At 41.8% G+C, this 14,926-nt stretch overlaps 1 protein-coding gene across 1 annotated transcript in view; it reads right to left on the bottom strand.

Annotated features, from left to right (window-relative positions):
• Positions 1–14,926, bottom strand: part of LOC147205930 (neural-cadherin-like) — a 122,754-nt gene that overhangs the window by 63,875 nt on the left and 43,953 nt on the right. Inside the window, exons 2-8 of the mRNA XM_086109134.1 lie at positions 13,815–14,012; positions 9,291–9,516; positions 7,708–7,912; positions 6,524–6,635; positions 5,016–5,265; positions 2,360–2,502; positions 888–1,060 (exon numbers count right to left, since the gene is read on the bottom strand). Coding sequence (XP_085965260.1) covers positions 888–1,060; positions 2,360–2,502; positions 5,016–5,265; positions 6,524–6,635; positions 7,708–7,912; positions 9,291–9,516; positions 13,815–14,012 — 1,307 coding nt within the window. The remainder of the gene's footprint in view (positions 1–887; positions 1,061–2,359; positions 2,503–5,015; positions 5,266–6,523; positions 6,636–7,707; positions 7,913–9,290; positions 9,517–13,814; positions 14,013–14,926) is intronic.

The following is a 14,926-nucleotide window of genomic DNA, read 5'->3' as shown; positions in this document are numbered from 1 at the left end:
TGTCATTTCTATTATCTTCAATGGGGAGGGTTGATTTGAGATAAGAACAATCTGAATCATTGTACTCAAAACTCCGGGCCCCTTATAAGGAAAATGCTTCGAAATTATCGATAGCCAAAGAGAGAGTTTTGAGTAGACCAGTCCCTTAGCATTACCACAAGTGCTCTATACTACAAAGGGTTAACATCTGTAGGTGATGTAAAATGCCTTTTTTTTGCTACTTTAAAAACATCTCACATGCAAGTTGTCAACACCTCCAGGCGCGACAGTATGCAACGGTTGTTCTTCTGACGAGGTGTTTGAGTAAATTCCAGTTCATTAGGAAGTTAATTAAATAGCTATTGTATTGTTTAGTGATAATGCATTTTTTCATCAATTAATTGAAGTCCCAAATAGAGAACCGCAAGATAGACTTGGTGCACAGGCTAATCAGAACTCATGGGAGAACAGAGTGGAGAGAGATGGTGGCCAGGGAAATAAGGAAGAAGGGTAAGAGAAAACAACAAGAGAGTAGGATGGAGCAGAGCACAATAAGGAGAATGTGGATGGAAAGTGAATAATTCAAGTAAGTGTAGGATGAGGATTTGATTGCATATTAAAGTTGGCATCGACCAAAATCATTTTCGGTTGACTGCAAATATATTATAGGAGAATGTATTTGAGTGTGGCTCAGTCAAGTTTTTCTCAATTTGTAAACACATTCGCTTAATAATTCCAACAAATTCAAGTTGATCAAAACTGAACACGGGCACTGCTAAAATACTTAAGCGGTGTGAATAGCCTTGCTTATTGAAAACACCGAAGAAATGTGATTTTTGCAGTGACATGTTGTCACAAATTCTCCCAGACGGACGGACGAATAAATACATAGAAAATGTGGCCCTCACCTCTTCAAATATAGGTTTATTGTTGTTCACATCATCAACTCCCACAATAATACGTGCAGTGGACGAGAGTGGGTGCAGCCCGCCCGATGCATTGTCATCTGTGGCTGTTACATTCAGGATGTACTCGAGGCCTTGAAGCTCGGGCAGGGGTGCAGAACGTAGTCGAATTAATCCTGCAAAGACCACGGATGGATTAAACGACACAGATTGTGAAAATGCTAACTGCATGTGGTCAGGTGGCAGTACAAAAATGTGAAAAACAGAAATTTTGCTGAAATCTGAAAAAACATTTCACAGTGGTCACTTGTCTAATCTCAAATATGCGTTGTATCAACTCACACGATTTCCTGATACTTCATCCGCTTAAAAACAACAACAACAAAGTATTGAATAAATCAGGTTAGACGTTAACCAGGCTCAGCAGTTGGTGTTCTTCTTGGACCCCTCTGTCTACTTTCATTGAGCTGTCAAGATCAAAGGTGGGATGAAAAGCTGTAGCCTGTGAGTTAACATCTTTGTCGTTAACAGTAATACAGACATGATCATCAGAGGTTGCAGAATGAGAAAGCAGCCTGTGAAGTGCGAAAAAGTCATTGAAGTTAGAGAACGAAGAGGCTCCTTTATTCTCTCGTGTTGTGATTCGATTCATCTCTTTCCATGCTCGTGATTGAAGACACAGAATGCTGATACACAGATGTGAGCTCGACACTCCTCTTGGCCAATGTACTTGAGGTTCCGGCTGCCCATAGAGGCTTTGCTCCTAATTGTAACGTGTGACATTGTCAGCAATACAGCACAGCATTAATATAAGTCAGTTGCGGGATGTACACAATCTAAATGTCAACCTTGTTTACCAATGACATGAGCTATTTAATGAGCCAGCCCTCTTTGCGTACACGGCACGGGGAATGAAAAGCCATGTGGTGGAATTTTAGGAGACAAAGGATATCAGCTTCAAAGTTTTCTTGCTTTGAGGATACAGAGAAGCAGAGAAAAGGAATATAAAAATGATGACACAAAGAGAAGAGGCCCATGCGGAGCGCAGCCTGGAGATTGTAAAGTATGATAGCGCAGTTGTTGTGAAATTGAATTGAAGGGGCTGGGTGACAAATGCCATTGCGATTGCTGCTGGTTTTGGATCGAAGGGTAAAAAAAAAAGAAAAAAGAAAAACATACTCTTTTCTGTCATCTATGTTGGAAAGCCTGGAATTGCCATAGAAAATTCCTTTCAGTCAGAAAAATCTGCAGAATTTTCCTTAACAATGTCACATTCAATATTATGAGCATTATGACACGAAGAGCAGCACTCGCATCAAAATTACATTTTTGAATATGAACACATCAAATCTCTTCTAGGTGAAACTGAAAGTAAAGGGCGCTCATGTCACAGGAATTTATGAAGGAAAATTGAATATGTGATTTGGTGGAGTTGTCTGACAATTAGAGGAAGAGCAAATGTGAAGAAGCATCACCTTTCTGGCTGTCGATGACAAAGTTTCCCTCCTCATTTCCAGCCGTTATGGAGTAGTTGATCCCATCACCGTCAGGGTCTTTGGCAAGGACTGTGGCGACAAGGGTGTTGGGGCCTGCATCCTCTGAAACAAATGTTCGATATCTGCACAGAAAAAAAAAGTTTAACAAGGGCAAAGGATGAGCCGGCGGATGAGACTTATAGTTGTGGCTTTTCAGTGTCACTGTGATTTAACCTGTCTTCTTAGCTGGCCAGACCATGAACAAATGATAGCGTCTGGTGGCATGCTGGAGTTATTGCACAAACGGTACTTTTGCATCCTAAGTCTACCGTGGGCTATTCGATCCAGTACCTTTTAAAATGTCAACAGTGATTTGCCCGCTCTAAAGTGCCGGGCAGTGAGATGCCCAGTAAGACACAGGAGAGCGATTTACCCCCTCTGGAACACACTACTCTCAGCTGGGGATGAACTGTGCCTCTTGGAGGACACTCCAAGGAAGAGAAATGGAACATGGTGCAGAGGGCACAAAAGAAAGCTGGTACTGATGTGACGAGCAAAGTAATATGCAAGGGGTGAGAGGTTCATGAGGAAAGAAGAAAGCAAGAGAGTGAGAACAACAAAGTAAGGGGGGCGGGGGTCTTTTTCCTTTCTTTCTCACAGAGTTTAATTTGACTCGTCAGCAGAAGTCCTCCTCTATAAGATTTGGTGTTGTTTCCGATGTAGCTACTGTATGAGTGTGTTCGCAGGGTGATGGCGGTGGGGGTGTTGGTGTCTGCATTGACAAGTCAGAGGTGATTGATGGTTTACAGAAGAGCACCGATGGGTGATTCATCTCCGCCGAGCCGCAGCGGGGTCCGTGGCATCATGGCTGACCTGTAATCTGTCACTCAGCTCAGAGGCAACCTCACCACAGCAGTGGGGCTAAAACATATCCACTCCCTTGATTTGTCTTCCTGCAGAATCTTCCAACAGTTCAGCAAATTATCAGGCTCCATGCAACACAGAGCGGTGTCCTACATTAAGAATGCAGAATATTTACATCCGTGCTCTTCTGCTTGTCTGCCCCTCACTTGTAACTCATTTAAATGTGAACTGAGAGGACCACTCCAGGGAGCGTTAGATTATTTTAAGAAGTCTGGTGTTACTTTTAATTTCATACACAGAGCAGGCCAGAAACTGTCACTGTGTTTGTGATTTTTATGGCCATTCTTCCATCGTTGTTCATCAGGAACCACAGCCAAACTTCGCCTGCAATTCAAAGTCATAGCAAATCTGACAAAGAGTTGTGTGATTGCTGACAGCCTCTGCTGTTAATCTGCATCTCTGTGACATCAGTCTCTTGTCATGTCCGTGTGTCTTTTTTTGGAGGGTGGCGGGGTGGGGATTGCCTCATCTGCTTTTTGATCCAATTAACAGAGCATCTTTTATGAAGCTCATCAGGAAACGTAGAATTCATATTTCGGAAAGTGTTCCTTTGAGCGCAAAGAGACACATGAAAACAACAGAGAACCAAAAACTGTAGAGCAGTGGTGTGAAACATACGGCCCGCGGGCCGTATCCGGCCCGCAAAGGAGCTTAATCCGGCCCGCGAGATGATTATGTAAACTATAGCAAGGACGTCTGTAAAGGAAATGACAGAACAAATGAATGGGTTTATCTTTCCCTGTCTACACACATGATAACTTCATCCCAACATCTTGCATATTGTTGAAATTTAGATTGCGTATTGCTTACTGGGTAGAACTTGATAGGTGTACAATATTACCCTAAAGCTGACAGGTTTTGCGACCTGAAACAAGTTTATTTGTTCCCTTAGGCAGGCAGGTACGTTCGCTGTGTGATACAACAACCTGTATCTCTGACGCAACTACCTTTCTGTCCAAGACCAGAGTTTACCTGACATTTAAAATGCCCCACTGAAAGATGATGCTGCAGCACAATGTTTTTGAACATCACCTTGTTTGTGGAGCATCTTCTAGTTAATGTGTGAAAAGGATCAAGAAAAAAAACTTTAATTATCTCTGATGAAAGTAATATTTAGAGGTGTGCATATATGTCATGTTCTGTCTTGATTGTGTTTCAGCTTCAGCTGGATTGATGGGGGTTGAACCTTGCCCTTGTAAAGTGTTTTTTTGTTTCATGCATTGTTTTACTTAGCTCCTTGTGACCAGCGACTTCAGTTTATACTTTTTCGATGCAATTTTCTTTAATAGATATTATTGTTCTCGCACTTGGAGCCTGCATTTTTGGAATCCAAACACATTCATTTCGGTCTGAGCCTGATAGAATAATCCAACCATTATTACACAGCTAGGCAGTCCTTAAATACACAGCAAGGCCTGATGGGGAAATGCCCTTCTCTCCAGCTGGAGCTGAAATACTACTAAGACAGAACATGACGATATACACGTGCACACTGAACTTGAAAAGACATAAAGTGCTTTTATCAGTCAGTAATTGTTCATCAATATGCACCCTGCCATATGCTGGTGACCAGTCAAGGGTGTACCCCTTCTCTCGCCCAACGTCAGCTGGGATAGGTCCCAGTTCACCCGCGACAAGCAGTCGAGAAAATGGATGGCTTACAAGGCAAATTTTGGACGTTCTCCTGAATATTATTGAGGAATGGCATACAGTACGCGGTAAAATGACTCACACAAGCTGGGAGAATTCTGGGGCTTCATCGTTGACGTTAACCATCCTCACACGGACGGTGGCAGTGCCGGAGTGGGGCCCGTCACCGCCATCCACTGCCATCACAACAAATTCATAAAGATGGTTCGGCCTCTCGTAGTCCAACCGAACCGCAGGGAATATGGTTCCATGCGGTGAAATGCTGAAGTCCGGGCTCAGGGTGTAATAGGTTAGCTCAGCGTTTAACCCAGAGTCACAGTCAGTGGCCATCACTGGCAACAGGGGCACAAAATAAAATAAAATACAATTAGATTCTTTATATCTTCATCAAACTCAGCAGGTAAATTTAAAGTGTAAGCCTCATTGTTCCATTCCTACATGTAGGATGATGGAATGTCTCTTCCATGTGTCAAAACCTTGACTTGCAATTAGCTGTGGAACCTGCCACATTTTGCAATTTACTACATCTTTAAGCACTGTTACTTTCCCTTCTGTGAAAGCTCATCATGTGCCGCCCCCCCCACCATCGAAATTATTAGACTTATGTTAAGAGTTATCTTTTCTTTTAGTAATGCAATGTTTAACTGCGATGTATATGTTAAGAAAAAAAGACCTTTCCTAACATTCTATCGGTCTTTCAAGCACTCGACCTAAACATCTACCAGTAGTTTTGTTCATTATCCAGGGCTCCTTTTGCACTGTTTTTGTGCCAGTGCATTGGTTTGAAACTGTTGCCATTTCCTGTCACTGCTCGCTTTGCAGTGTACACCACTGCAGGGTGTATGTTCCATTCTTTTTAGATTAAATTCTTGAAATGTGTCCACACAGAATGGGTTCCAAAGCACACAACTCTTAAGAGCATAGGAATCACCTATGATGGCTCACAGCGGACAGGCAGTCCACCATCACTTGGACATTTGACTAAATACTTAATAACTTACTGTCCAAAATATTTAAATCTAAAATGCAGAGGTGTTCTCGTTGAATGTTTTCATTTGTGTGTGTGTGTGTGCTAAATATTATCATATTGCATATCCCTGCTGTTTAATATAATTGACAAAAAGTCAACATACTGAGAGTAATCCCGCTTGTAATTTTGTTCAAACAGCCAACTCTGAATTTGATTCAAGCCTCATTTAACATCATCATTTATCTCTGATATTGGACAAAACCAATGGCCATACAAACAGTCTCAACCCCACACTTGATAATCATAAGGATAGATAAACTGACATGCATACTGTGTATACTCACATCTAAGAAATCCCCTAAAATGCATGATTCTTTTTTTTTTGTCAGGTCATGAAAGACCTCAAGATAATAATGAAAAAGACCTCACTTTACAATTTATAAATCTGAAGAAGCATTGTAAGTCAAACCTAAGGTTTTCTTCGAAAAAAATAGACTTCAATTTCTCCCTAGGGCTCTTGTTTTGGTCGATCTGTTATTTGTTTGTTTGTTTGTTTAATGGTTTTCACTACACTGTGATGGTGGAGGAGTTAGACTTAAAACATCGGGTCAAGTGCTTACCCTGCAGCAGAGATGTTGCTGTGGTTACCGTTTCTGGAACTCCATCCACGCTGTAGATGGACTGGAGGAACTCTGGGACACAGTCGTTCTCATCTGTTATCAGTACTTGAACCTGATTAGCATCACAGAAAAGGAGAGGAGAGGAGAAACGAAACCTGAGTAGAAATACAAAATTTAGCTGCTCTTCTTTAAATCCAGGACAGCACCATAATACTTTTTTTTTCTGAACAGAAGTCTGACCCCAAAATTAAATCCAAATTGCATTTTGCCTTTTCAAGTCACCAGTTCATCCCATCCTTTATCTTCCATTCCATAATTCCTCTCAAGTCCAAAATAGAAATGTTCATGATCATGTGCGAGCTTCACTGTGTGTTTTAGACAAAAGACCCTCCACTGCCATCCAAGCCTACAAGCTCTGTGTCACCGTTGCGTGTAAAGTGTGAAGTGACAGCTGAGTAATAGTCCTAAAATAGCTGGGAAAGGTTTTCCGAGGCTCTGTCTTCTATTCCACAACATGCTGCTGAGCAGAGGAAGATTTCCTTCTCAATTCGTGGAGTGGAGTAATTGCCTGTCATAATAATTGGGATACAAACTCTTTGGATTAATAATTTACATGAAATCAGACTGAATTCATGAATACTTTATCTAGAAATCTTCTGTTTGTGAATTACATTTTTAGATTCTGGTTCTCTTGCCAAGTGTGTTCTATATTTCATAGGGTTCATCTTTGGATGATACTTTCAACAACAGAATTACTGTCACCCGCACACAAAAGAATGAAACAAAGAATGGAGAAAGAAAAAAAAAAAGAAAACCCTCTGGGAGATTTGATAGTATTTCAACGTCACTCGTCCATGCAAGGAGAAATAAAAGTTGATTCCCCTTTGCGGTGTCAGCGGGTTAATGCTGAGTTCGAATCATGGCAGCCTTGTCAGCCAATTTGAGACACCAAGCATTTGGGAGAAATCCAGTTGGTCTGCCACGTTTGCAGGAACAAAGTATTAAAGCAGCATTTTCATTTGAGTGAAATTCAGTCAAGGAAGAAAAAAAAACAACCTTCCGTGACATGTTGTAATTACTGTGTAATCAGGGTCCATCAGCATTGGGATCATTTTACCATAGTGCCTTCATTTTTCGTGACTCATGTTTAGCAGCTTGGATCACATTATTCTGATGAAACTAACCTCTGTGGCTGTGCTCAGGCTTCCCTGATCCTCATTGGCTCGCACCATCAGAAGGTAGCGTCGCTGGTCACTCTCATAATCCAGCGTCCGGGTCAAACTGATCTCCCCCGACTCCTGCTGAATACTGAAAAGGCTGCTGGGATTGATCAGCAGGCTGTAGCTAATTGGCTGCTTTTGGAAGGAAATGGCAAGCACAGCTAGGAAGCTGTAAAAGAAACACATAAAAAGAGAAAAGGACAAAAAGGCCTGAACATTTGCTAAGAAGGGAAATTGCACATTAAAATCCAAACATGTTCTTATGTAAAATCAATAATGAATCCATCACAAGGCGAACTGGCCAAGTGTTAAGAATCCAGTCAGTTGGTGCTTGTAGATACTTTGTCATAATTTAATTTGATTATGCAGATATTACTGTTTGTAGTCTCCAAATGGCATGCACTGATGTGTCAGCTTAAGTGTGAGTGTGTTGCAGGGAGAATGAATCAGCACGACGAGCAGGTACATGCTGTCACCCAAGTCCCTCATGTCTGAGTTGCAACACATCAATATTTACTCTTTTGGAAATTGATGATATCGAAGGCTAAAACTCAGTGCTGTTGTCAGTACAGTAGTATCAGTTCTTGCATGCAGATAAAATGTGGACAAACACAGATTGGACTAAAAGATGCTGCATCGATATAATGACATTGGCTTGACTAGCGGGATGCATGCTTAGCGTGTTTTAATATCTTTTCCGATTTTTAAAAATATTAGTGACCCCCACCAATGATGAGGAAAGCATCAGCATTTATGAGCCTCCTTTCCTTACCGTTGACCTTACCGGGTACTTAAGATGAAAAAAACCACATAGCACATATTGTACGTCAGGGGTGTCCAAACTTTTTCATTTGAGGGCGACAATCGAAGGATGAAAGCCATTTTAAAACGCTTTTTGAAACACGCTAAAGACAGTCGAGAAAGCAATTTTATATATATTGTTTGTATTCTCTAGTTAATTTCATCAGCCTTCTGCGAAAGGTGTTAAGGAAAGCAGTTGATGATTTTTAGTTTTTGGGGTGACAACAGCCTTCTCTCCCACAGAATAGATCCATCTGTGCACTTAACAGCAGCCGAATGCCATTTTCACATTCAGAACCAAAAATAGAACAAACTGTAGTCAGTTGACCATTTTTCAGTTACTTGGGGATCATTAATGTGATGTCTTCCTAAATCAGCCAGACAGCACAAGGTGGAAGAAACAATGTTTGCCCCTAAAATGGAATTATCTTGATTCACTACAGTGTTTTGAAGATAAATTGTGCTATTCTTTTTACCATTTATGATGACCACAAACTTTGTGATCAGAAATATAAACTAGATCAGGTTTAAAATTCACAAGTGTCAACTCTGACCCCTTTCCAGGCTCCCTCAAACACCTCTCACAGCATTAAAATTAGTTGGACAGAAACTTGCCGCTTCCAATAAGGGTTGAGAAATATGAATGTGATGAAGTAATCCAGTTCAGTGTGTTATGTTGGCAAGATAATGATGTTATTTGCGTGCATCAACCATGATTCATTCCTGTTTACACATGCGCTACTCACGGCTGTCCTTCAGGCGTGTTCTCTGGTATGGAGATGGAGTAGCTCGTATTGGTAAACTGCGGCGGTCGGGCTCCTGCAACCACAGACAGCATAGCGGGCGCACTGCGTCCGCCCAAGCCGTCAATTGCCACTACACTTAATAAGTACTCTCGGTCCCTCTGAAGCATTTGGTTTGTGGTCACCACTTGGCCCGTCTTCTTGTCCACAGCAAAGCAGCCATCGCCACCTATAAAGAAATACACACACATCATTTCAACAGCTGCACAATATAATAAGTTGAGTTGTGGGGAATTATACTGTGTGTATGCATACACACACACACGCACACGCACACACATATATACAGTATATACATATATATATATATATATATATATATCCCTTACATTGTAGTATATTATTATGTAAGTCAATACACATTTTTATTTACTATTTAAAAAAGAAGAAAAAAACAATATCTAGTAATCACACAGAAAGGCTGAGAATATAAAACAAATTACTTTTATTTTCGTCAATAAACCAACAAAAAGCAGTCCAAACATGAATGGTATGAAAGAAAACCAATGTCAAAGATTGTAAAGGAAAAAATATTTTAATTTATAATTATAATGTTTATAATTATGACAGCTGCATCCACGTATTTCACTTCTCATTCGTGAAAATTCCATCGAAGGAGCCGTGATTTATCGTTTGAAAAATCTAAGCCAGGAGTGTCCAAGCTTTTTCATTTTAGAGCCCCATACAGAAACATGGAAGGATGAAAGGGCCACTTGAAAATTCTTTTTGACTTTTTGAAAAACTTTTTGAAACACGCTAAAGACAGTCAAGAACGCAATTATATCGTGTTTGTATTATCTAGTTAATTTCATTAGCTTTCTGTTAAAGGAAAATTTATGTTTATGATTTTTAGGGGTGGTCAACAGCCTTCTCTCTCACAGGACGGATCCAGCTCTGCACTTTACAGCAGACGAATCCCATCTCCACATTCAGAACAAAAAATAGAACCATCTGTAGTTAAGTTGCCATTTTTCAGTTACTTGGGGATCATTAACGTGATGTCTCCATAAAGCAGCCAGACAGCACTAAGTGGAAGAACCAAATGTGGCCTCTAAAATTGACTTATCTTTGTTCACTACAGGGTTCTTGAAGATAATCATTTATTTATATATTCGAATATAGCAACAAATTCTACAGTACACATTCCCTTCTCACTCTGCCGATCTTCACCTTTATGAACTAACCTTGTGGGCCATGTCAAATGGCATTTTTAGTGTTACTGTACATATATTTTTTTGTCAGGTCACAGGCCGCTGAAAAATGGATGGCGGGCCACAAATGGCCCCAGGGCTGTAGTTTGGACACCACTGATCTAATCCCTTCCGTGCAATCAAATGACTAAATAATCCAAACATCCCTAAAAGGACATGGTTTTAATTGATTTCAATGAGATTCTTTAAATCTACACAGATCATTTTTAATCCATATTTTTCGCTTGCTATATTTTCAAAAATAAGATAAGAAGATAAGATAAGAAAAACTTTATTAGTCTCGCAATGGAGAAATTCCCAATTCACAGCAGCAAAGTTATGAAAGGAAGAAGTAGAACAACAAAATATAGGAGCTGCTGGAAAGGTGCATGTGCGTGCGTGTGTGTGCGCGTTTGTGTGTGTGTGTGTGTGTGTGTGTGCATGGAGGTCAGTGAGTCCAGGACTTTATTTACTGATTGATTCGTTTGTGCTGTATTTATGTCTGACATAATCATTGGGGGGGGGGGGGGGGGGGGTTCTCATCGTTAGTGTAGTTAGCCAAAATCAGCACACATCTGAAGGGTCGCTGAAGCCCCAAAACAATAACAAAAATGAAGGTATTCCTCCAGCGCACAGGTAAAAATAAACACAGTTGTGGCAACCAAAGCCCAACAAGAAAGCTGGCAATAAACCGTTTTTCGGTGTGAAAGCTTGACAATGGTAATCGGTTGCAATTATCTATTGCATATTCGGGAAAAACAATAACAGCATAGTTGTTCTAACTGTAACAAAGGTGGGGATTAATCATTGCAAATTGCTAAATGGACAGTTTTCGTGCACAATAGAAGGGAGACACCTGCCCCATTACTCTAAAAGAGAGTGCAAATTGACAAAAATGTGCATCGAACAACAGCTTTCCATTCTGGCTTGCTTTGCGCACAGTCACAGTTACAAGTGAGGTGAAAACCTCGCAAATATTATGAAGCATAGAATTTTAGAAGATAAATGATTCAGATTTAGGGCAAACTAAGGGATCATCCTCTGGCTTATTAAATAATCGTATCAATCATAAAATGAAGATATTACTTCCTTACTTTCTCAGCCAAGGTTAGGTAACAACCAAATTTTACACCACTGATAAAGGGCAGACGTGCCGAGAAAAATTCTTTCTAATCCTTTTAATGGTTTTGCATTGAAGCGCAGAATCCAACCTTCTTCAGCCCATCTTCTTTCACGTCTGTGATCGGTCACATTGGGAGACACAGGGCCCTTTATCCGTAGACAGGCGCCCTAGAGCTTGGCTTAAAAACGGGTCCATCTTCATTTTCATTTTCGCAAGTCTTGTTGACCGCGTTTTGGAATTTGGCAGACTGCGTTGTGCCTCAATGGGCATTCCGGCGGGAAGGGCTGATGCGCCCCTGGCAAACCTGACATTATGGTGACAGAAAGTGGACAATGCTCGGCGTAAATACAGGAGCATTTACATTTTCCTGCAGGGGCAAATGTAATTTTGCGTGTTTGTTTATTTGGTAGATCGCGCTACACCTCCAGAGGTGTTCTCGCGGATTCTATTGCATACCCCCACCGTATCTGACAATTTGCTGACCAAAGGTTTACTAGATTTTAGAGTAGATAAAAGCAGGGCTAGGATTTGGCACAGCCTGGTCGTGCAACATTTTGTTGGATTTGATCGAGGCACAGGCTGACAGATTCTGAGCTCCGAGGAGGTGTGCGGTGGATGTCAATGTATTTCATTCATAAATCTGAGAACATTATGGGTCAATCCCTTTGAATCATTGTACAAATCAATTAGTAGAATGAATTATTCTCATTATCTCAGCAAGATATTTTAGTAACACCCCTCCAAACCGCGCAGCATAACTTTGGGAGGTTGCGTGGGTGGCAGGTGTCTTCACACGATCAGGGGTGCAAAGTGGTCTCTGCATGCCCATGTCACATGCATAGCCGACGAGAATGTTCGCAAGGGAAGATCTTACACGTTACCAATGCCCTCTTCCACCTGTGCGAGTCTAGGATTGGAGCAAAAGAAAGAAAATTCCACCCATGTGCACAAATTTGCACTAGATTTGCACTGAGCATGAAAACAGGGCCCACTGTCTCTCTAGCATGCCCTGGGGTTTCCCTGCGGCATCCTCCCAGTGGGATGTGCCGTAACACCTCATCAGTAAGGCATCCAGTAGGCATCCTCACCAGATGCCTCGGCCACCTCATCTGGCTTCATTTCCTGTTGAGGGGCAGCGGCTCAACTCTGAGCTCCTCCCGGATGACTAAGCTTCTCACTCTATCTTTAAGCGAGAGCCTGGACACTGATGATGTATCCATGATCTTGTTCTTTTGGTCACAGTCCACACCACATGCGTGAAGATGGCAACAAAGACAGACTGGTAAATTGAAAGTGTCGCCTTTCGTCTCGACTCCTTCAACACCACTTCAGACCGATTTCAGAGTTTGCATAACTGCGGACACTACACCGGCCTGGACATGACCAAAAGAGACTCGATCTGTTTTAGTTGGGGAAGGATCTGACTTCCAACCTGTAGAGGGCGCCCTGCCTTTTTCCGACTGAGGACAATGCTCTCAAATTTGGAAATGCTGATTCTTATGAGGTTAACATGAGGTTTACGTCAATTCAAATAAAATAATAATGTCACACTTGCTCAGAACTATGAAGCAAGTTCTGAGTGGCCCAGTAATATTGGGCAAGCATGGACTCTGGCTGTTTCTTGGCAATTACCCTTTAGCTTGCATCAGGGAGAATTGCAATGGACTAATGTGAGTCAGAGAGAAGTCTGTGGTGTTTTGCAAAATCTCATTGGGAAGATTAGCACATCCCCCGTCTCTGACATGCCAACAAACCTCTAGCCCCTCAAACACATCCGCATACTTATTTGTGTGCCTTTTCATGATTGTCTGTGTGTTAGAACAGAGCAAAGTAGGTAGATATGCAGGAGCGCAGGAAAAATGAACGGCCAAAAGCGTGAAGGCCTCTGGCTGTCAATGTACATGCCTAGGAAAGAGATACTGAGAGCAAGAAAGATGTTGTGATGCGGACAAAAAAAAAAAACAAAAAAAAACCTAAAAGCGCAAGGATGCATGAATGAATGTGTGAATGCCTGTGGCTGGCTGTCTGAGTGGCTGTACCACGGCCTGACTACATGGATTTATTCCCATGATTCCATTGTGCGTCATGCACACAACTCAGCCTACTTTTTCCATGTTAGTTTAAATGTGTGAATGTGAAAAGCAAAAATCTTACCATCAGCCAAAAAATATTCCACCTCCCCGCTTCTCCCCTCATCCCCATCAAGGGCCCGGAGCTGGTAGACAAAGGTCCCCGCCGTGGCATCAGGGGACATTCCAGCCTGGTATGGGTAAGGCTTCATGTTCCACTCAGGGACGTTGTCGTTGACATCAGTGATCGTCAGCTTCACCTTGTTCAAGTACCAGTCAGGGCCTGGAGGAAAGGGTAGATAGTTGATGGCACTGTGGCTATTGAAAGTGACAGCTGTCATGTAAGTGTGTGTGTGTGTGTGTGTGTGTGTGTGTGTGTGTGTGTGTGTGTGTGTGTGTAGAGGGTAGACAAGCAGCCAACTGAATCTGGCGCACAGACATGCATCCAGTCAGTCAGGGTGCACGTCTGATCATGACATACAGTCATTGCCAAAAGTATTGGAACACCAAGGTCAGTTTCTTCATTTGTACCCAGAAAGCATCTGGTTTGTCATCAAAAGACAAACAAGATAAGAGACAACATTTCAGCCTTTATTCCAAGTATATGCAGTACATCTGGATCAGGTAGACAACTTCAAGCATTAATTGGAAGGAACGCCACAAATTAGGTGAGCAAAACTATTGGAACATACATACTTAAATCGACTTAAGTGAATAAGACAAATGTGATTGGCTGCGGATCAGTCAAGGGCAGACTTGGGCAAAGTGCAGCCCGGGGGCCGCATCTGGCCTGCCCACAGCCTCTGACTGACCCTCACAGTGACCACGAAGTCAAAGTCAAGGGTAAAACATGAAAAGCACCAGAGTTTTTATTTAGAAAGTTGTGATTTTATTTTCAGTGCACATGTGCAGATGCCAGCACAGGCAATGTAGCAAGCAAGAGCTAGAACTTGTGTCAGTAGTGTTGCGAACTTGGCTACCTCTTTGTCATATTTAGCAACCTTTCTGACACCTCCAGCAAGTATTTGTTCCAAAAGAAGGGACTGGCAGAAATTACAGTGGTCCCAATGTAAGTACAGAAATGTTCTTGTTTCATGCGCGGTCAAGGAAAGAGGGCTAAGAAGATTTGGCCCACTGTATACAAAGCTACAGTTGCAAATACTGCACGTATTGGCTGTATTATAAGTCATCACTGTG

This window comes from Hippocampus guttulatus, chromosome 4 (genome assembly GCF_054856545.1).
Source record: "Hippocampus guttulatus isolate MCC_2025c chromosome 4, RoL_Hgut_1.0, whole genome shotgun sequence".
Classification (NCBI taxonomy): domain Eukaryota; kingdom Metazoa; phylum Chordata; class Actinopteri; order Syngnathiformes; family Syngnathidae; genus Hippocampus; species Hippocampus guttulatus.
The sequence above is the reverse complement of the archived record's forward strand: the minus strand, read 5'-3'. Positions and strand labels throughout refer to the sequence as shown.